This window comes from Lemur catta, chromosome 21 (assembly GCF_020740605.2).
Source record: "Lemur catta isolate mLemCat1 chromosome 21, mLemCat1.pri, whole genome shotgun sequence".
Taxonomy (NCBI): domain Eukaryota; kingdom Metazoa; phylum Chordata; class Mammalia; order Primates; family Lemuridae; genus Lemur; species Lemur catta.
The window spans coordinates 15394831-15417200 of record NC_059148.1 but is presented as its reverse complement, the minus strand read 5'-3'; the positions used below and the strand labels follow the sequence as shown (position 1 = coordinate 15417200).

General features: G+C 49.9%; 2 protein-coding genes across 4 annotated transcripts in view; both read left to right on the top strand.

Moving 5' to 3' along the window:
- The first annotated feature begins 1267 nt into the window (after positions 1-1267).
- NIPSNAP1 (nipsnap homolog 1) lies at positions 1268-15716 on the top strand. Its single transcript, XM_045534420.1, has 10 exons — positions 1268-1410; positions 7243-7370; positions 7566-7611; positions 7846-7940; positions 11205-11275; positions 11402-11542; positions 11852-11883; positions 12067-12161; positions 13753-13836; positions 14607-15716. The coding sequence occupies exons 1-10, from the start codon at positions 1319-1321 to the stop codon at positions 14669-14671; spliced, it is 849 nt and encodes a 282-aa protein (XP_045390376.1). The 5' UTR covers positions 1268-1318; the 3' UTR covers positions 14672-15716.
- Positions 15717-16521: 805 nt separating this feature from the next.
- The window catches only part of THOC5 (THO complex 5), a 30543-nt gene continuing 24694 nt past the window's right edge, over positions 16522-22370 (top strand). For 2 of the 3 annotated variants that reach the window (XM_045534419.1, XM_045534417.1), the window contains exons 1-5: positions 16522-16620; positions 18655-18786; positions 20003-20146; positions 21077-21190; positions 21345-21442. In XM_045534419.1, coding sequence (XP_045390375.1) covers positions 18691-18786; positions 20003-20146; positions 21077-21190; positions 21345-21442 — 452 coding nt within the window. In that variant the 5' untranslated portion in view covers positions 16522-16620; positions 18655-18690. Of the gene's footprint in view, positions 16621-16693; positions 16821-18654; positions 18787-20002; positions 20147-21076; positions 21191-21344; positions 21443-22370 lie in introns of those variants that run through there. The other variant, XM_045534418.1, reaches the window with a different exon arrangement.

Sequence of the window (22370 nt, the reverse complement as noted above, 5' to 3'; positions counted from 1 at the left end):
ATTGCAGTTTTCAGTTTCTTTTTTAAAAAAATCACATAAATAATACATGCTATTGTAGCAACTTTAGAACACACAAGAAAAAACTTATTGTTCCAACCTAATTTCCTTACAGAAGTCATCACAGACACTTGACATCTCTATAGAACCTTCCTTCTTCTCTCCTTACCCCCATTATAAGTCCACTACATACTATTAAATACGTTATAGCCTTTATCACAATTAGCAAAAATATTTTTGTGCAAAGTTTTTCACTGATTCAGTAAATATTTAATGTGTCAGGCAGGGGAAGGGAGGGAAAGGAGGGGCTCTTATAAGGCCTCTGCCCTGGAGGGACTCAAAGTCAGGGTCAGTGGTGAAGTTGGGCTGTGACTCAGGAGGCTTAGGCTGGAGGATCACTTGAGCCCAGAAAGTTGGAGGCTGCAGCTATGATCCTGCCACTGCACTCCAGCCTGGGCGACAGAGCAGGGAAAAAGAAAAAAAGGTCACTGGTTATTTGATTTGAGGTCTGGGGCTTGTTTGCACATGGCCTAGCTGGGCAGACTCAACTCCCCCCAAGCACACCAGGAGGGAACCACTGGTCAGTGGGTGCACATTCTTTTGGGAAGTGTGTCCCTGCCCTTTCGGAAGTGATAAGGCCCCTGGGCCTCCCTGAGGGGTCTGCAGGCTCCCCAGCCCTGCTCATGTCTGTGATCTGGGGGCTGAGAAAGGATTAGCTTGGAGGGGAGCAAAAGAGCTGGGTAGGACAGAAGGAGGGTGTGAGGCCCCATGAGGCTCAGGCAGAGAAGGTAGAAGGGGATGGAGGGGATAGAGAAGGGTATAGAGAAAAAGAGATGGTGGATGGCGTCCCGGGGGCCAAGGTGTGCCCACCTGTCTTCACTTGGTAGGGAGTTTGTTCCTTTGATAGTGTGATAAACCCTGCCTGAGGACTCCCCTCCCCAGAGAAACGCACAGGCGCACACAACCTTGTATACAGTTTCCGGGGGCTTACGGACCTGCTGCTCATCCTGGACTGCTCGGTTAAGAACCCCTGGAGTTATTGTTCAACGCTCCCATTTTACCGGGGCGGACACTGAGGCCCAGAGTGGGCAAGGGGCTTGCTCAGGGTCACAGGGCTAGTCAGCAGCAGAGCTGCAGGGGCTCAGAGGACAAGAACCCCGATTTCCGTCTAGCACCAGCGGAGTCGGGGGACGCCCAGGCCCCACGCCCACCTGGCGGGGCGCAGAGCGCGCAGGGCGAGCCGGCGGGGCGGGGCTTAAGTAAGCCCCGCCTCCGCCACGGGCTTGGGGCGGGGCCTTCCTGCCACCTTCGCCGCTCCAACATGGCTCCGCGGCTGTGCAGCATCTCTGCGGCGGCGCGGCGGTGGCTGGGGGGCCCCGGGCCCCGCTCCGGGGACGTTGCAGCTGCGGCGCGGTGAGAGCCCAGCCTGGCGGCGGCGGCCGCGCATGGTGGGGGGAGCGGGGCCGGGGGCGGGGGCGAGGGGGGCCAAGGGTCTGGGCCGGGGGGAGGGGCTGACTGAGACTCCACGCTTGGAATCTAGGGGCTAGAGGTGGAGCCGAGACCTAGGCCTAGGGAGGGGTCCGGACAGAGAACGGGGGAGGTGAGAACGGCATGGGCAAGGTCTTTGTCTGGGTGGGGACCCGGGTCTGGGCAGAGAATGAAGGATGGTGAGAGGGGCAGGTGCTGGACCCTGGAATGTGGCAGAGGACAGGAGGAATGGTCCCCTTCCCAGGCCTTTGCCTGTGATTTAGCCCCCACTGGGGGCTTCTCAGAGAGAGAGAGAGCTGCTCAGGAAGTCATAGGGGGGAAGAGATGAGGTCAGGGGAGCAGTGGGGACCAAGGACCATGGCTGCCCACCCTAAACCATACAGGTGGGGCAATAGAGACCTGAGAGGGGGTGGGAATTGTCCAAGGTCACTCTGCCTGCTGTGCAGTGGCAGCCCTGGATCTGGGACCCAGGTCTCCTGACGTACCATGCACTTTGCACCACAACTGGCCGCCTCCTGGGAGAGGGAGGCTGCCTGGGCCATGTGCTCAGCCTGGGCCGAGGCAGGGCTTGGCCTCCCTGACTAGCCCTAGACAGCCCCTCGGTCCTCCGTCCCCAGCACCCTCTACTGCCCCCGTGCCTGCACTTATCACCCTGTACACTTATGGCCTGGTGCTCGCCTGTCTCTCTTGCTAGACTGTGATCTCACTTTTCTCTGTTTCCCCAGTCCCCCAACCTCCACGAGGCTAAGGACAGTGTACGCACAAAGAACATTTGCCAAAGAGTGAGGCCACCTGTTCCCCCACCTGTGCAAAGGAAGCAGGGGTCCCTCCTGCCCTGCAGACCAGGAGTGAAGCTGCAGACATGAGATGTTAGAGCACGGCGCAGTGGGGCTTTTGGGCAGCTGGGGAAGCGGAGTGGGCATATACCTCTCCCACCTGGACTGCCCAGTAATTAAGGGCAAAGCTGACATTGTGGGACGAGCCTGGAGTTTGGCTAACACCAACAAATCTAACTCAGCCGTTCTGGGTGGGGTGACCTTGGACAAGTCATTTGGCCTCTTCAAGCCTCAGGTTCCTTATCTGTAAAATGAGGGTAATAAAACAGCGTATATCTCATAGAGTTGTTGAGGATTAAAGAAGCCGAGGTTGTGAAGTGTTCTAACACCTGGTAAACAAGCAGGAAGTGTTGCCTCTTGCCCAAGCCTGTGTCTCATGCAATTTCTGCATGAAACCCACGTAATCTCAGGGCTGAAAGGGCCCTGGGGAGATCATCTGGTTTGAGCCCCTTGTTTTCCAGATGAGGAAATCCAGGCAGGGGAAGAATAGTTGGTAGTAGAACCATCTGTGTGGCAAATACCCAGAGGCTACAAAGGGGGCAGATTTAGAGGCAGCCTGCTGCTCCTCACTTCCTGGGTGACCCTGGATGAGCCAACTGAACCTGTCAGCCTTGGTTTACTTCTCTGTAGAGTGGGGATGGTGATCCCTGCTTCGCGTGTTTTGCAGGATTGCTGTGAAGACACTTGGGTTAATACTTACCAAGTCCCTCAAGGACCGCTTTGCGGTTACTTGCACTTTAGTTCTACGTTGGATAACTGGGAACATTCCCTCCTGCCCCGTACCTCTCTGGAGTCACTAGTGGGATCAGCTGTGGCCCATCTGGCCTCTGACATTTGGGGGCAATGAGGCTGCTGGGGTGGGAACAGAGTGTGGGCTTTGAAATCAGGTGGACTCGGATTGAGACCCTCTTGATTAACCATCCTTGAATAAGATGTGGAACATCTCTGAGCCTTAGTTTTCTCAAAAACATTTTGTGAGGATTAGCTCTTAGCATATAGTCAGTGCTCAGCAAACAGCAGTCATTGTTACTGCTGCACCAATGATCTTGTTGTTAGTAGAACTTTAGTTCTTCTAGCCAAAGACATACCTTGGGAACAATAAGCAGAAGCATGGCGCCTTTCTAAAGTCAGCCAACTCAAATGAGAAAAGTGTTTTGGGATGTGCATGAAGCTGAGCTTCCCGGTGTGTCAATCCCTAATATCCCAGCATATAAATCTACAATGTTCTGGAGTGGTTTCATGTGGGGAGGCATCAGACTGTTGATCCCTATTGGCAGTGCAAATGTGTCACCTACAGTAACTTTTTCTAAAGAGAGACTGAAAAGTTCTCATCTGGGACACCTACTTATTGAGCAACTCACATCCAAAAGCACCGTGCTAGGTACCCTGGGAATGGAAGGACATTAGCTAGTAGCTTCCGATATGTCTCGGGAAACAAGACGTATCCATGTGAAAATGATGGTTGAGTTGAGGGGGAAACATGAGAGGTTGTTTTTGTGGGAAGGGGCTGGATGGGTCCAGCTGAGGCAGACCCCACAGATTGGATGAGGCTGTATTGTGTTTCTGTGGGTCTAATAGATACCAGGATCTTTGGCATTTGGGGGATGATTTACTGAAATTACTTGACAAAAAGATGAAATTGGGACTGCTCTTAGAGCAGGGATTCTCAAACCTCAGGATCTGCTGGGCTTGTTAAAACTGAGGTTGCTAGATCCACCTCCACACTTTCTGCTACAGTAGGTCTTGGGTGGGGCCTGAGAATTTCTCATAAGTTTCCAAGGGATGCAGATACTGTTAATCTGAGAACCACCTCAGTAGGGAATCCTGGTTCTGTGGGTGCCAAATTTAAAAGGGAGTTGACTCTGGAAAGCCCAGCAAAGTATATTAGAGCTAGAATCCCAAGTGGAGACATTTGGTCTTTTTTTTGTAGGCAGTAGGGAGCCATAGAATGCTTTGGAGCAGAGGAATGGCATCACAAAAATGGTGCTTTCCAAAGATGATGGGCAGATTAGGAAAAGTGGGAGTGGGGAGATGAGTTCGGAAGTTAGGTAGGAATGCTGTAGTGATATTGCCAGGCCCTTTCTCTGAAAGGCCCATCCTGTGGCCCCTATTTTGCAGATGAGGAGAATGAGGCTTAGAAAGATGAAACTGAGCTGGCATTAGAACCCGGGGTTGTCCAGAGCCTGTGCTCTTAAGCACTAGTTCTGCTGTTGCTGTGGGGGATGGAAGGGCCCTGAGCCCTGAGTATACACTCTGGGCCACAATATGCCCTTTCTTCCCTTTCTCACCTTCCAGCTTTCATCATTCTCATGCAACTGTGTCTTGGCTGCCCCCCCCACACACCGGCCACACCTTCATTCATTTCCCAAACACAGGCTGACCACGTGGCACATGCCCAGCACTGTTGCAGGCACTGGGCGTGCAACACGGCACACGGTCCCTGCTCATGGGCTGCTTCTAGTGGGGAGACAAAGCACATAATAAGTGAAAAAAAATGGTATAGTGTTGTAGATGGAGCTACGGAACAAAATAGAGAGCAGGTGAGGGGTTGGGGGGGTCAAGGGTAGGAGAACATTTCGATTTTACTGAGAAAGTAAAATATGAACTCTTGAAAATATTAACTTGAGGGGACCTGGCCCCACCCGAGGTGGGGGCTGCCTTTAGAGGAAAGAACTCTCTGTTGGTTCTTCAGCTCCGCCCCCTGATGTGCTGTGTGTCCTTGGGCAAATTCCTTAAACTCCCTGAGCTGCTTTCTGTTTTCTCCTCAAGACCCTGCACTGGGATCTATGACAAGTCCCCTTTTGGATTTTACCTGCAGAAAAGATCTTTAGAGATGGGCTGCTCCGCCCTGCTCATTTGACAGATGGGGAAACTGAGGCCCATAGGCAGGAAGGATTAGAGATTGGTGGGAAGACTGGACTCCCTTTCTCCCCCACTGGATTCCAGCGCCTGGGCTCTGTCTTCAGGGCTGGCCACTTGGCTGTTTATCTTGGTCAGTACTGATGTTAATAGATTACTGGAAGCCTGGTACTGGAGCAAAGGTCTTGGTTGACAAATAGTGGAAGCCACTCTCCTCTCTGCCACCACCCCCTCCAGGAGAAGCAGCCCCTCTACATTCAAACCAAAGGTCAGGTCCTTCGGGGCCAGACCCTGGGTGGGGGCTGGCTTTAGAGGAAAGAGCTCTGGATCAGTTCTTGCCTCAGCTCTGCTCCCTGATGTGCTGTGTGACCCTGTGCAAGTTCCTTGTACTCTCTGAGCTCCTTTTTATTTTATCCTCTTGAGAATGGGGACACTAGTAGTACCAACACTGCAAGATCAATGCATAGAATCAGTGAGATCATGCATCTGGAAAGTTCATCCCAGACCCCTGGCTCAGTGGCTCCTGTATTCTGGTCGAAAAATTTCACAGACCTCACTACCCATCCAGGGATAATCGTCTTTCTGCAATGAAGCAAATACGTGCACAATGACCGAAAGAGCCCATGAATTCAGAAATGCTTAAAACAATTTTTTTTTAGCTTTACAAAAAATTATAATGAATAAAGAAAAATCTAACCGTCTCTCTCTCCCTTCTCCCAAGTAAGCAGTATTAACAATTTGGGACAAATCTCACATCTTTGTCTATGCTCCTACAAATGGATCACCACTTTAAGATGAGGATTCAGTTTCATCAGTCCCAATGGCTGTTCCATATTTTGGAAAAAAAGTAATGTTTTTATTTGCAAGATATGTGCTCTGGCCACAGAAAAGGCTTGAAAAGGGAGAAAGCTTGTTGACACGCAGGGACTCCTCTGACAGGCTCTCTGGCTAGGAATATCTCTTCAGGGGGAGACTTGCTTTTCAGGCCTGCCTACAAGCTGCACCAAGGCTGTAGGGCAAGATCAGTAGCCTCTGGGAACCTCAAAATAAGCCCCGCCCCTGCTGGGACCTTGTGTCAGCCTGCTGGGGGAGGAGGTGCAGTTCTGATCTCTGAACCACGGTTCTCATGGGCAAGGCACATAATCACAGTCATTGATATATTCATTGATTCATGCATTATCACAGCACCCTGTGGAGGTGGGCAGGGCAGGTGTTGGCTGGATGAATGGACGCATCTTGCCTTGCAATGCGTTTTACCCCCTCTGTCTGCAAAACCGGCCTCAGGGACTGGCCAGCTCACCTCTTCCCCAGGAGAATTTGCCCAGGCTGCCAGAGGCAGAGTTAAGGCTTGCTCACCTGGGCTCTTCCAGAGCCCCCTGGCTGTAACTGTGTTCTAGGCCCATTTCTTCCAGTGGAATGTGACCTCCTTAAGGGCAAGGCTTATTTGTCTTTGGCTGTCCATTTGTGGGGTGGTCTGGGAAGGGACACGGGCCAAGTGCAGTGTGAGCACTGGGGAGGATGGTGAGAGCAGACTTCTTGTCAAAGAGGACAGAATTTGCAAAGAAAGCACAGAGTAAAAGCCTGATGTGTTCAGGGAAGAGCACACCTGCAGAGTGGAGTATACAGGTGAGGGGACAGGAGGGGAGGCTGACAAGATAGGCTGGGTTGCTAAGAGCTTTGGGCATCGGGCAAGGTGGGGTTGATCCTCTTGGCAAGAGGCTGCAGTTGTGTGACCCAAGAGGAGGACCCTTTGGAAGAGGGTAAAATGGAGGCAGGGAGGCTGGAGACAGAGGCAGGAGGTGGGGCTGCTTCTCCTGACCTGCTGAGGCCCCGCAAAGCTTCTAGAAGCCAACTGGGTACCTGGAATCTCTGTAGAATGGACCGGGTCTGCTCAAGTGGTTCCAACAGCATTTCATACTCTGGAGCTGCCATGGGATTCTGTGGCCCCATTCCCAGAAATGTGGGTCACCAGTCTGGGGGAGTAGGACATCCATCTGAGCAGGTGGAATTGCTGAGGCTCCCCCAGCCTCTGTATGTCCCCCTGAACTCTTCTGTCCTGCAGTTTCTATTCGAAGGACAATGAAGGCAGCTGGTTCCGCTCCCTCTTTGTCCACAAGGTGGATCCCCGGAAAGATGCCCACTCCACGCTGCTATCTAAGAAGGAGACCAGCAACCTCTACAAGATCCAGTGTGAGTGGCTGCTGAGCTGGCCAACCCCTACCCTCGCAGGGCCTCTAGGGGCCTGTGAGGCCCCAGCGTGGAGATGAGAGTGTCTGGAACATCCAGAGCTGTCCCGGGAGTCCTGGCCTTAATGGCCACCCCGCTCCCACTCCCCTGCCCCGCAACACTCTGCTTCACTTCCCACTCTGTTGTCTTCTGTTGCAGTTCACAGCGTGAAGCCTGAGTGTCTGGACGCCTACAACAGCCTGACGTGAGCACCCTCTTCCACCCACCCATTCCAGCCCCTGCTCGGGTGGGGGACTCCATCCCAGCAGATCCTCAGAACACACACTGCCCCGTTCTCTTTGCGCAAATCCAGGATGTCTTATGCAGCCTCTGTACCTTAGAGATGGGGGGACTGAGGCCCAGCCTCAGTTGGGACCCTTATCTCAGGGGCCCTAGAGGCTGGTATGAGCCCTACCCCCTCTCTCTGCCCCTCCTGCAGGGAGGCTGTGCTGCCCAAGCTGCACCTGGATGAGGACTACCCCTGCTCGCTCGTGGGCAACTGGAACACATGGTACGGGGAGCAGGACCAGGCAGGTGAGGTGCCTACCTCCCAGCGCCACCGCCACCAACGAGCCCAGGCCACTGGCACTTTCCATACCTGACTGCCCTCTAGTCCCTCTCCATAGCAGCATCTGGGGGTCTTTCTAAATGCAAGCCTCACGGCCTCACTCCCTTGCTCCAACACCTGTCCTGGCTCCCCTCTGCCCTTGGCGTGGCCCATGAGGCCTGTGCATCTCTCCCTGTCTAGCCTCCAGTCTCCTCTCGCCACGTCCTCCTTGCTCACTGTGCTGTCCCAACCGGGACTTCAGTTCCTCAGATCGACAGTTTTGCTCTCTTGCTCCAAGCTGCTGTTCATGCTCTTTCCTCTACCGGAAGCATTCTTCCTCCCTTGCCCGCTTTTCCTGGATCACCTGTCATTTATTCAGTCTTTTATTTTGATGTAGACATCACCTTCTCCCGGAAGGCGCCCCGGATTTCCTCCATGCAGTCTGCGTCAGGCACCCCCTCTGGGTCCCAAGCCCCCAGTACTTGCTTCTTCATGCCCTGATCATGCACCCCTGTAGCTGCCTGCGTACTTGCCTGTTGCCCCCATATAGGTGATGAGTTCTGGGGGGACAGGCCTATGCCTGTCTTCACCACTGAGTCCCCAGTTGGTAGCACATAGCTGGAATAAATGGAGGCTCTTGTCTGAGCTGGTTTCTTACAGCTTCCAGGGGTGCCCTCAGCATGCCGCATCCCACCCCAACATACCCACCGAAGTTGGCACCAGCTGCTAGAACCTGCACATGAATTCGACTTAACAGCATCTCAGCCACGTAATGGGCCCTTGGCATTGAGACCTGCGCTGTCCAAGATGCTAGCCACCAACCACCTGTAGCTATTTAAATTTAGATCAGTTAAACATACATAAAATTTTCAATGTAATTTCTCAGTCACACTAGCTACATTTCAAGTGCTCACTGAGAGACACATGTAGCTGGTGGCCAGTGTCTTGGACAGTGCAGCTATAGATCATTTTCGTTATAGCAAAAAGTCCTTTTAGACAGAGCTAGTTTAGACTGTCCACATAGCACAGCCCTGATGGTTCTCTAAACTTCCCTTGAATACTCCCAGCAATGGGGAGCTTACTACCTCCTATGCCAACCTATCTCATCCTTTGACAGCTCTGATCATTGTGTGTCTCTGAAAAACATCTGTGACCTACAGAGAGATAAACAGATAGATTTCCTTAATCATTGATTCTGTTGTAGTAACAGACATTGACATGTTGCTAAGGGGAGAAGAGAAAAGCAAACTGAGTGCCTTCAGTTTCAGCCACTGCAGTTTTCCCATTTTAAGCACGACTTGATCAGCTCCGGCAGTACTCCTTGGGTTCTCTGAAGTGTTTGCTAGTTGTGAAATGGACTTTGAGGGATGGGATCCTGACTTTTAAAACATGCCCTACATTTTGTGTATTTTGCTGTTTGGTCCCCTATGTAGATTTAGCAGGAGAACAGATCCTTGGAGCCATACCCTAGGAGTATAGCTCAGGAATCTACCTTTTTTTTTTTTGAGACAAAGTGTCGGTTCTGTCACCCTGGCTAGAGTGCAGTGGTATCATCATAGCTCACTGCAACCTCAAACTCCTGGGCTCAAGCGATCCTCCTGCCTCAGCCTCCCAAGTAGCTGGGACTACAAGTGCGTGCCATCACACCTGGCTAATTTTTATATTTTTTCTAGAGTCAGGGTCTCACTCTTGCTCAGGCTGGTCTTGAACTGAGCTCAAGCAATCCTCCTGCCTCAGCCTACCAGCATGCTAGGATTACACTGCACGTGGCTGGAATCTACATTTTAATAAACTTGTAAGAACCATTGATCTATCTTCTATAGGGACCACTATAATTATTAGAAAATTCTTTCTTCTTGGCCTATGATGCTATCCTTGTAGCTTTTCTCTGCTGGTCCTCCAGTATTAGGAGAATCCCTTTTCCACAGGTCAGCAATCCTTGTTTTGGTAGATTTCCATCCGTACAGTACTTTTGCTAATTCCCCTGGGAAAGACGCCATTGCACTGTAGGGTCAGGCCATTTTGCAGATGGGAAAATCAAGGCACAGATGGAGTCAAAAAGCAGGCGAGGGGCAGGCGGGGGATGGGAAAGAACAGAGTCTGAGCTTCCAAACTGCCCTCAGCTCTAGCTGCTTGCCTGACCCTTGGGGACCTTCCTCCCTGAATGGCTCAGCTGTGCTCCCAGGATGGCAAAACTCTTTCCTTTCTTTTCCTATACTGTTAACTAGGTTTCTTTATTATTGGGCGGTAGATTCGTTTCCTAGGGCCGCCATAGCAAAATACCACAAATTGGGTGGCTTAAAACAATACCGATTTATTCTCTCATAGTTCTGGAGGCCACAGGTAAGAAATCAAGGTGTTGGTGGGGCTGTGCTTCCTCCCAAGGATGTAGGGGAGAATCCTTTGCCTTTTCCAGCTTCTGGTGGTTGCCCTTGGTGTTCCTTGGCTTGTCGATATGTCACTCTGATGTCTGCCTCCTTAGTCACATAGTATTCTGTGTCCAAATCTCTTTCTTCTGATAAGGACACCAGTCATTGGATTTAGGGCCCACCCGGTGTGATCTCATCTTAACTTGATTGCATCTACAAAGACCCTATTTCCAAATAAGGTCACATTCTGAGGTTTGGGGTGGGCATGAATTCTGAGGGGGCACTATTCAATCTGGTACAGGGAATATGATTTTAAAAAATCCTAACAAAACAGTTGTCAGTGAAAAGTAAGCTTCCCTCCTGCCTGAGTCCCCCAGCCCTCAAGTCTCTGCCCCAGGGGCATTTACTGGGGCATCTCTTTTTCAATTCATTGTCTTGGAATATTCTATATCAGCCCATCAGGCCTACCGCAGCCTTTTGTCCAGCCTGTGTCTCAGAGGACTGGTGGTCATCCTTTTGCATGCTGCTGTTCCCAGGGTACGGGACACATCTGATCTTATTGCTATTTAAGGAAGGTTGGGTGGAAGCATTATTCCCGTTTCAAGATGAAAACATTGAGGCTTAGAGGCATCAGTCAGAAGCCAGCTGGCACAGCTGGAGCTCAGACCTAGGTCTCCTAGATTTGTGTCTGGGGTCATCCCCACCTCAGCGCTGTCCCCCTTTCCCCCCACACACACCCAGGCAAAGGGAAGTCAGAGTCCTGGTGCTACAGGGAATTAGGGGCACACTATCCCACCCCGGCCACATACGGACATATCCATCCTTGGGGTGAACAGGGCCGCATCCAGCAGCCCGCTGACCTGCACCTCTCACCCCCCACAGTGCACCTGTGGCGATTCTCGGGCGGCTACCCAGCCCTCATGGACTGCATGAACAAGCTCAAAAACAACAAGGTATGTTAGCATCCCCTCGGCAAACCTCTCTGGATGTCGGTTCCAGCCCAGCCCGGTGCTCCATGGGCACACCGTCGTGGTGGGGTGTGCTTCCTGACAGCCCTGCCCATACCACCATGCCTGCAGGAGTACCTGGAGTTCCGAAAGGAGCGGAGCCAGATGCTGCTATCTAGGAGAAACCAGTTGCTCCTCGAGTTCAGCTTCTGGAACGAGCCCCTGCCCAGAGCGGGCCCCAACATCTATGAGCTGAGGACATACAAGCTCAAGGTGCCTCCCTCCGATGGATCCCTCCTGCCTCCCAGCTTCCTGCTGCAGTGCTGCTTTGCAGCTGCCCGAGAGGGACGTGGCCCAACACCTAGATTGGGGCTTCTGGCCTCTCCCTCCCTATGGGCTCAGAGCAGAGGTGTGTACGTACAGGTGCACACATGCATGCCAGGTGTGAGTCAGGGCCGGTGAATGAGGCCAAGCATCCCCTGGAGCTGGGGCGACAGGACAGTTTCCCATCCCCTGCCCAGCTGTGACGCCAGGAATGTGAGGTGGGGGCCCACTCCCACCCTCCCTGTGGTTCTCTTTCAGCCAGGAACCATGATCGAGTGGGGGAACAACTGGTGAGTGACAGCACCAGGGCTGGGGGTGGGGGGAAGCCTGCTCACCTGCCCCACCGTGGGCCACCTTTCCCAGGGCCAGATCACAGGGAACCCAGTGTCCTCTGGCGTTGGGGGGTCTGGGAGAAAGATCCAACTAGGAGGTGAGGATCTCTTAGAGGATTGTCTGCCCATACTCTTCTCCAGGGCTCGAGCCATCAAGTACCGGCAGGAGAACCAAGAGGCAGTGGGTGGCTTCTTCTCGCAGATAGGAGAGCTCTACATTGTGCATCATCTCTGGGGTAGGTTGGGGACCTTCCAGGAGCCTTTCATTAGTCTCCTTCCTCCACTGTCACTCTCTGTAGACAATGGGGATTCATTAGCGCCCTCATGAAACTTATGTGCTAGCAGGAGGAGATACTACATCTGACATAAACTACAAACAAGGATTAATTTCAGATTATTACGAATAATATTTGTAGGCCGCACGTAGTAGCTCGTGCCTGTTATCCCAGCACTTTGGGAGGCCGAGGCAGGAGGGTTGCTTAAGGCCAGGAGTTGACATCAACCAAGAGTTGAGACCAGCCTTTGGGCAGCCAAGGCAGGAGGGCCACTTGAGGCCAGGAGTTGAGATATAATGAGACCCCCATCTCTTCCAAAAACAAACCCCCCAAAATTAGCCAGGTATGGTGGCACATGGCCTATAGTCCCAGTTACTTGGGAGGCTGAGGCCAGAGGATCACTTAAGCCCAGGATTTCTAGGTTACAATGAGCTATGATCACACCACTGCATTCTAGCCTGGATGACAGAGTGAGACCAGACCCTGCCTGTAAAAAAAATTTCACATAAAGGATGTGGGAAGGGGGGAAAAAACACCAAATAATATTTGTAGAAAAGAGGCAGGGAGAGATTATGGAGAAAAACATGAGGGATCTACACTGGCTTGGGTAGACAAAGAGGACCTCTCTGAGTAGGTGAAATGTAAGCCGAGAGCTAAAGGATGAGAAGGAGCCAGCTGTGAATTGCTGGGGAAAAACATTCCAAGTGGACATAATAGCATGTGCAAAGGCCCTGTGGTAGAAGACCTTTGGGGTTTTGAAGCATAGCAAGGAGATCGGTGTGGAGTGAGTGGGGAAGGGTGTGGGGAGATGGAATGGGAGAGGGGGCCAGGGGCTAGGCAGGTGGGGATGAGCTGGGATTTTTTGTAAATGCAGCAGGAGGCTGCCTCAGTGTTTGCTTCAAGCAGCAGCGACACAATCTATGTTCTCATATGATTCCTCTGGCTGCTGTGTGCTTTGCCAAGAGTGCTTGGTGGGCGAGCAAGAGAGCAAGCAGGGCATCAGAGGATAGTCACACAAGTTCAGGCAGGAGAGGGTGGGGGCCTGGCCTGAGGTAGTGGCAGTGGGATGCTGAGAAGTCCACAGATTCGCTAGTCTAGAGGTGGAACCAGTGGGACTTGTGGATGAATTGTCTATGTGGGTTGAGAGATGGAGAAGAGGATTCCAGAACTCCCAGGCTCCTGCTTGAGCAGCAGTGCGTCATTTACTGAGTATGGGAGGTCTAGGGAGAAAGGAGGTTGGCAGGGGTCAGGAGTGTCATTTTAGCCTTCAGAAGTGTTAGATTTAAGATGCTGACACATCTACTTAGAGATGTCAAGTGGGCACTGGATATATGAGTCTGGAGCCTTCAGGAGAGTTTGGCACTGGAAATATAAACATACGAGTTGTCAACTATATATCGATTAGATGCACAGTGTTTGCTAACAGTCCAAGGGAGGTATCCGGGGAGGGAGAGACGGCAGGGCAGGGGTTAGGGCAGTGGGAAAGGGCCCTGCGCTGGGGGAGGGATCAGATCCTCTGTGCCTGAGGGATGAGCCTGTGCTTTTCCCACAGCCTATAAGGACCTGCAGTCTCGGGAGGAGACTCGAAACGCTGCCTGGAGGAAGAGAGGCTGGGACGAAAATGTCTACTACACAGGTGAGTGCCCCCTCTGCGGATCAGTGAACACTTACCAGCTGGTATGAGGGTAAATGTGTCTGCTGAAGGAGTCAGCGGGAGTCTTCTAGTCAAAGTGTGGTTCCAACTTACGGTATCAGCACCCCCCAGGAGCTTGTTAGGAATGTAGAATCTCAGTCGCCACCCACCCCCGCCTGCCACCCTGCTGAATCAGAATCTTCACTCTAACAAAAACTACAGGTGATCTTTACGCACATTAAAGTTTGAAAATCTCTGAGCAGGAGTCTAACCTCTTCGATGACCTTGAACTGACCCTCTCTGGGCTGCACCCTTCCCATCTGTAAAATGGGGCACTTGGACTAAATCAATGTTTTTCAGATCTTGGCCCCTTGGGGACCCCCTCATGGCTTTTGCCCAAACAGTATCCTACCACTACAAATATTTTCTTGAGATTTTTCTTTGAATCTCCCTACTTTATTTTTCATCTAGCTTTGTTCTTTGCAATAATATCTAGGAAATCGTTTTTAAACTATGCTAGTTATTTTTTTCATAAGACAGGAAAATAAATTTATAATTATTAAAATTTAAGAAAATGTTCATCTCCTTACTATCTGAGTCCTGTCTTATCCCATAGTTTGGGAGACCTGGTGCTCTCCAGGGGCCCTTCCAGCGGGGCAGTGGGGCTTTCCCATCTCAGCATCTGGGGTTTCCTCCTTCAAAGAGCTAGTGTCGGTGGGTGGGGGAGGTTGGCTTGCCTCAGCCCCCTCCGTGACCTCTGTTTCTCTCCGCAGTCCCCCTGGTGCGACACATGGAGTCTCGGATCATGATCCCCTTGAAGATCTCTCCTCTCCAGTGATGCTGCTGACACCTCCACCTCCTTCCCCTGCTCCCTCAGGGCAACCCCAGAGGAGCTCCTGGTCCTGCTGTCTGGGTTTACTCTTGGCTCTTGGGAGGACTGAGGGGCAGTGTTCAGCTCAGACAAGGGGGGAACTGAAGGCTGACAAGGTTCTGAGGACATATACCTCTGCCCAGACCCTTCCTGCTTTCCCCACCTGCCTCCTTCCCCCTGCTGGAAGTAGTTTCTAATTTCCCTGAATGAAGAATAGCAATCTTTTAGGCCTTCTTTATCTTCTCCTAAGATTCTTCATCTCAAGGCCACCAGGCCCCAATAATCATCATGGAAATCCTCGGTTTAGCTTAGTTGCACAAAAGGTAGCATGTCCAGTGGTTGGAGGTGGCCTGGGAAGAAAGGGGGTCAGGCTAGGCCCTTGGGGATTCCCTGATCTAAACTGGGCCACCCACTTGATGGACAGTCTGAGCCAAGTCCCTCCTACCGAGGAAAAGCCAGGAACTGCCACAGAAACCCCTCAAATCAGCAAGGTCCAGAGGAGGTCTGGACATTCTACCCAGAGAGGCTGGGAAAAGGGATGGGAGCCAGGAAGGATTTAGGCAGGAGACAGACATGTAACAGGATCCCAGAACACAGAACTCAGAATTTAGAACTTGAACTGCAGAATTTGGAATTTGGAACACAGAATTGGGAAGATAGAACACAGGTGACAGAATACCACTGGGGTATACTAAATAGATGGAGAGTGGCTTGTCCGTTTCTCCCTACATATAGGAGTTGAGAACTTGAATGTGTAGTTTAGTCCTGTGCAGGGAATCTCTCCTGCCCCCCACATCCTGCATTCCTTCTCCCCCACTTGACGTTCTGTGAGCCCAACCCTCATTCTACAGGGCCACCAGGTATGTGGAGTGGAGTCGTGACTCGGGGGAGGGGGGGGCTCTTCTCAGTGACCCCCATACCTCATGAACCTTTGGGTAGCTTGATTCTGCCTCCCTTCCAAGAAAACTTGTGCTGGAATTGCTGATGGAACCGATTAAATATTTACTATAAACCGCGATGTCTTTTATCTGGAAGGAAGGTGTACCCAAGGCAGGGCGGAACAGAGCTGGTGGGCTCCCCAGTCCCACATGTAGATCTACCCTTCTAGACAGTATTTTGTTTCTGATATATTCTCAGGGAGGACATCTTCGTCCTCACCCTAGGGCAGAAGAAACCGGCTCTGTATAACCACGGATTCAGGACACGTGTTACTAGCTCCAGATAAGTAGGACTTACACGAAAAATCCTGGACCCTGTTTGTACAGTTCATGCCAAGGGGTGGGAAACACCTGAAGCTTTCAGATACTGAATTAGAGTTGTGACTCTGTCCTGGTCAAATCGGGCCTAACATGGAGAAACTGGAGATGCACCTCTCAAAAAAAAAAAAGTGTAAAATGGGGCTAATGCCCTCCCTAACTTGCCGCCTTCATTGGAGTGGCATATTACGGCGAATATGATAGTAGGTAAGAAGCCAGGTTATGGAGGCAAATCCATTCACTAGGGACCAAATCTTGGCGCTACTGTCCTCGCGATGTCTTGGGCATACCACCAACACTCAACAACCGCTTATCGGAGCGCCCGCTAGTTGCTGGGTGCTGCTTTAGGCGCTGGGGAAAGTGAAGGCACGTAGAGTCTTTGCCCGCACAGCCTCAGTTTCCCAGTTTTAGAAGGCAGAGTAGGGGTGTTAGCTGGTTGGGTCTTGCCGTCTACTTGCTCGCTAGCCACCGAGCCACAAGCCACACCACGAGCCGAGAGCCAGCGGCCGACCGAGTTCTCCGCTCGTCGCTTCCGGCCTCCCCGCATCGCTTCCGGCTGGCCGCTCTTTCCTTCCTTCCGCTTCTCTATGGTGCGCGGGCCCCAGTCGCCTGGCTGCCGGAAGTGGCCTGTACGTGGGGACTGGTCCGCGGAGCTGCGAGGTGAGCGGTGTCCCGTGTCCGCGAGGCTGGGAAGGGCGGGGCTCTCCGCGACTGAGGTGCTGACTGTTCGAAGTGCGCCCCCGGGCTGGGGTCCGAGCTGGCTTCTCCGTCCTCACTATCCGGGGTCCCCGGCGGTTCGGCTCGGCGCTGTGCGGTTACTTCATCTGAAAAATGTTTGCTGCAGCATTGTCGCACCCCAGGTGGTATCACCGTCTTGATGGTGGTGACTATGTAGCCTGATGACGATGGTGGTGGTGGTAACAGCTCGCATTCATTGCATGCTTCTGCGTGCCAGGCACTCCACTGTGTTGCCACAGCCAGGATTTCCCACGCTTAAGCTTTTGGGGTCCCACTTTTGTGGGTTTTACCAAATCAGCTTACCGCCTGTACGACTGTTTACTAAAGGTTTTTAATCCAGTCACTTTTTAATCTTACATTTACTTTGAGAGCAAACTTTAAGTCTCTCCACCATAAATGGAAAACTGCTTTCACTTATGCAGAAGAAAATTGCAAAAATTAGCATATTTACTATAATAAAGATAAAAGTTAACATATTAATATGACAAAAACAGATCATTGTTAACAAGTTCTGGCTAGATTTTGTTGTCTAAGGCCCTGAGACAGAGTTCTTTTGTTATAAAGGAACATTGGCATTCATAGATGTTAAAGACAGACTGGGGAGCTGAGATGTTCTCCTTGAAGCAATCAGAAGCTTTAAAAGAGGATTGAAAAGGGATTAACTTTCTCAGGTGTTCTGCATTATTTAAGATCATGTATGCACCATCTAAAGCCCCAGTGCCAGGCCATCGTCATCATCTTCCCCAGTGGAGTGCCTCTTATGTTAATGCACACAGCATCCCTGAGGTAGGGACTGTTATTCTCATTTGATTTGTAAGGAAACAGACCAGAGACAAGTGGAGTGACTTGTCCCAGGACTCATAGCCATCAAATTACAGTGGAGTGGAGATTACAATTTAGGACTCTGACTTCTACTGTTGTCTGCCTAAGTATTGACAGATTGATTGGGGTTCAGGGGACGGTGCTGCCCACTTCAGGAGGCTGTGGTAAGGTGGCAAGGGAGGTTGCTTTGTGACCCTAGAACCCCATGAAATGTAGGTTCTATTCTTTAAGTTTTAGGGTCAACCAGGAAGTTGATAGCATTGCCAGATGAGATGCTGGCAGGCCAGGGAATGTGGACTTCATTCTTCATTCAGTGCATTATGAGAGTCAGCAAAGGTTTTGAAACAGGAAAGGCATTAATTGGACTGGTTTTTCTTTTTTAAGAAAGAGAATTTAGACAGCATTGTTGGGCAGGACTGTTACAGTAGTCCTGGTGAGGAATGTGGAGGGCGTGGGCTAGGGTGTTGAGATGAGAGACGCATGGTGCCTTGGATTGCTGGCTGAACACCTGAATGCAGGACGCTGCTGTGGAGAGTATGAGCAGGATGTGAGCAGAGTGGGGAAGGGAGAGATTGAAGATGATTGATTCTGAGGTCAGTGGGGTGGATGGTAATGCCTTTTTTATTTATGTAATTTTAAAACTTTATTTATCTATTTATTTTTGAAACAAGGTCTTGCTCTGTTGTCTGGGCTAGAGTGCAGTGGCACCATCATAGCTCACTGCAACCTCAATCTCCTGGGCTCAAGTGATCCTCCCGCCTCTGGCTTCTGAGTAGCTGGGCCTACAGGTACATGCCACCATGCCTGGCTAATTTTTTAATTTTTTTGTAGAGACGAAGTCTCACCATGTTGCCCAGGCTGGTCTTGAACTCCTGGCCTCAAGCGGCTTTGCAAAGTGCTAGGATTATAGGCATGAGCCACTATGCTGGCTGTGATACCGTTTTTAAAAGGAAGGTGGAATTCATTATGCATAGGCTGAGGGATGATTCTCGTTTTACAGAGGGCTAAACTGAGGCTTTGGAGGGTTAAATGACTTTTTCTGAGTTACCAAGTCTGTAAGTAGTCAGAACTGCTAGTTAGACTTCAGCATTCTGATTCTAGGGGAAAATCTCAAAAACTTTCTCCTTTTAATAGCTCTGTGCTATTTCTTCCTGACCTTGAGTAACAACCATGTCATCAGAATCCAGCAAAAAACGGAAGCCCAAAGTGATCCGAAGTGAGGGAGCCCCAGCTGAAGGAAAGCGGAATCGATCTGACACCGAGCAGGTGAGATCAGCCGGGGTTGCTGTGCTGCTGAGAAGTTGCATCTCATGGCCACGCACCTGGCTGTGAGTTTGTAGCAGCTCTGGGTCACATCTGCTAGGTACGACCTCCTAGTGGCCTCCACCTGACCACGTAACTGGAATTCCCATGGTTCCACCAAATCTGTATGTCCGTATCATGTTTAGCTGCGGCATCCCCCAAACCAACAAGCCCATATCAGACATGATTAGTACCTGCACAGAGAGTGTACTCCAGTCTGATATGTGTCTCCAGTTTTCCTGATGGTCAGAAGGCAGCAGTCCGTCTGAAGCATGGCATGGAGCTTCAGAGGTGTGGCATCCCTGGCTGTGCTGCTGAGATAGTACCAGAACCACCTGCCCACAGAACCTCTTCTGTGGCCTGAGAGTTCATGTGGTCACCAGTTTCTTCTCTTCCTTTTGTCTGTTTCTCTGTCCTTGAATCTGTCAAGCTAATTTATGACTTAGCTGTTTTGATTGTTTGGTTGTTTTTATTTTTTTAAACTAGAATAGGGAAATGTACCAGTTTAAATTTAAATTAATAAACAGACCTTTTCTCAGATTTAGGAAATCAAGATTAATGAAGAGCCTTATCGTTTTTTAGACTATAATTCTATCTTTCTCAAATCGCATGTGTTCTGTTAAGTGCGAAGCCTGGAAGACCATTTAGGATATTTTGATCTCTGCTAGAGCTTGATTTGACCATCTTAATACCCATCAGTAGGAATTTCGTTAAGTGAGTCCTGGTTCATCTCTGTAGTGGACTGTCATGCAGCCATTTATTGGGAGGGTAACTTGCACTGAACAGCACAGACAATATGATCTGACTTTGTTTAAAAACAAAATATGTACTTACCCACAATATTTACAATGGAGTTATTTCAGACATGGAGGTGAAATTACAGGTAATTTTTTATTTTCTTCTTGATGCTCTTATGTTCTGAATCTTTGATCCAGAATGCATTACTTTGTAATCTGAATCTTTGATACAGCATGCATTACTTTGTAATCAAAGAGAAAAAGAGGTTTCTATTTTGAAAAGAAGAAAAACATTTGATTTGAGAACCAGATCCTTTAGAGAGCTGATTGAGGCTTCATTGTCACTATTCTTGTGGTTACATACAAGATCTCAGCCAGGTGTCACTGATCCCAGCGGGAAGACTTTCACCCCCCACCCAGGCCCTCTGTCATTGCCTCCACAGGAAGGTAAATACTACAGTGAGGAAGCCGAGGTGGACCTGCGGGACCCGGGCAGAGACTATGAACTGTATAAGTACACGTGCCAGGAGCTACAGAGGCTGATGGCCGAGATCCAGGACCTGAAGAGCAGGAGTGGCAAGGATGTGGTAAGGAGTGGGACCAGGTGGCCGTGAACCTGGTGATTCTGCATAGGTGCAGCTGTTTTTGCACCTACCGGGGCTTTCCTCATCTTGGTCTTCTCTCTTAGCCATGATCAGGTAGTTGGAACCTGAGAGCTCCCAAGACTTGCCTCTTAATTTATTGGAACTTCTCATCACCACCCAATTACCGGTTACAGTAATATGAGTACAGGAAAATTAATTCATTCCATAACTAATTTGATCATTCATGCAATTAATATTCATTAAGTGCTAGGTATTTTGCTAGGGGTTGAGAAATGATGGTACATGTAAATTCTCTTGATGTTATAAAGATGGGTATGTACTAGTCAATCTTACAGACCAAAAATGAAATTATCATTAATATTAAATGAATAAACCAGGCTTTAGGGGCAGAGAAACTAAACAATGTGGCTAAAAACTAGATGAGTGAGTTTTTTCAAAAATCCGTTTTTTTTCCAGGAATCTCACTTATCTGTGCTTAATGCTGGCCAATATTGTTAAGATTATTACATCCAATCTGTTTTATTGTAGCCAAGCTTTATGGCCATAATTCTGCTATTTGCATTGAATTAATTTTGTGATGTTATTTGTAGAAGTCAAATTTTATGGCAAGGTATTGCTATTGCTGCGATCTCTGTGTAGGATCTACAGGGACAAATATTAATTGTGCATTGGCTGCACTGGCTCCATCTTCAATTCCTTTTACTCTAGTCTAAGCAGAAATAGCTTTTTTGCCTGGGAACCTTAAGCACTTGTACAGTCATCCTTCCATTTTCCTCATGACATTTCTCATGGTTCTGAGCTCTGTCCACTGTCTGGTTTTGGCCTCTGATGAGAATAGGTCAGCAGCGAAGGACTGAAGGAAGCTGAGCCAGCACCTGTTGTCAACAGTTTTATCATCTTCCTTGCCCACAGGCGATTGAAATCGAAGAACGCAGGATCCAGAGCTGTGTGCATTTCATGACTCTAAAGAAGCTTAACCGGTTAGCCCACATCAGGTTGAAGAAAGGGAGAGATCAGACCCACGAGGTGGGAGTTGAAAGGTTTAATTAACCTCCCTCCCCCTCCCTCCTCCCCATCCTGTTTTCTATCCCCTTTACCTGTTCTTTGTGTTTACTGACCCTCTGCTCTGGCTCTACCCCAATTTGCCCTGCTCACCTCTGACACCTTGTCCTCCTTTCAGGCTAAGCAGAAAGTAGACGCCTATCACCTACAGCTCCAGAACCTGTTGTATGAAGTGATGCACCTGCAGAAGGAGATCACCAAATGTCTGGAGTTCAAGTGAGTTTGGGAGGACGAGGCTTTGGGACAGATGGTCTGTTGGTAACTCCTTTTTCCTATATAGCTCACTATGAGTCAGTCTCCTTAAAAAAGAAATCTGATGAGCTCGGAAGACTGCAGGATCTGGAAGAAGGGTGAATAGATCACTCTGAGTGGGATAATTGCAAGCAGTAGTTTTAGGCTGCACAAAGAACCTCAGAAACCTCTCTCATCCTTTTGAGTTTTGAGCTGTACACTTGGTAAAAAGCAGTTCTGTCTCCCCCTCAGGGGCCTTTACATCCCCAGTTTGATTCCTGGGCACATTGTACAGGAGCAACTCACTGCCAATCATATCGTTTTAACCTTTTGGCCCAGTTTTCCCTTGTAAAGTCCCAGCAGTTCATTTTTGCAAATGGATTTTGTTCTTTGGAACCTGAACTTCTTACTGCTTAGCTGCCTTCAGGTGAACAGACTACAGTTTGTCAGTGTTCTTTAAATGTGATACCTCTTGGCAAAACCAAGCTGAGAGATGAGAAAGGAGTGGACAGGGAAGAAAAGGATAAGTGTTCTTATTTAGTCAGACCTGTTTGTGCAAACTGAAAGAAAACAGGCTTTATTTGTAACAAACTTGGCATGAGTGTGTATGAGTATAGCCACATTAGACATTAGATCCAGCTTTTTTTTGTAAGAGACAGGATCTCACTCTGTTACCCAGGCTGGAGTGCAGTGGTGTAATCATAGCTCACTGCAGCCTCCAACTCCTGGACTCTAGCGATCCTCCTGGCTCAGCCTCCTGAGTAGGTGGGACTACAGGCATGCACCACTACAGCCAGCTAATTTTTAAATTTTTTGTAGAAAAGGAAGTCTTATTATGTTGCCCAGGTTGGTCTCAAGCTCCTGGCCTCAAGCAATCCTCCCACCTGAGCCTCCCAAAATGCTAAGATTATAG

Coding starts and splice junctions, on each gene's coding strand:
- NIPSNAP1 (XM_045534420.1), top strand. CDS start 1,319: ATGGCTCCGCGGCTGTGCAGCATCTCTGCGGCGGCGCGGCGGTGGCTG. Junction 11,276..11,401: donor ACAAGCTCAAAAACAACAAG/GTATGTTAGCAT, acceptor CCATGCCTGCAG/GAGTACCTGGAGTTCCGAAA. Junction 13,837..14,606: donor CGAAAATGTCTACTACACAG/GTGAGTGCCCCC, acceptor TTCTCTCCGCAG/TCCCCCTGGTGCGACACATG.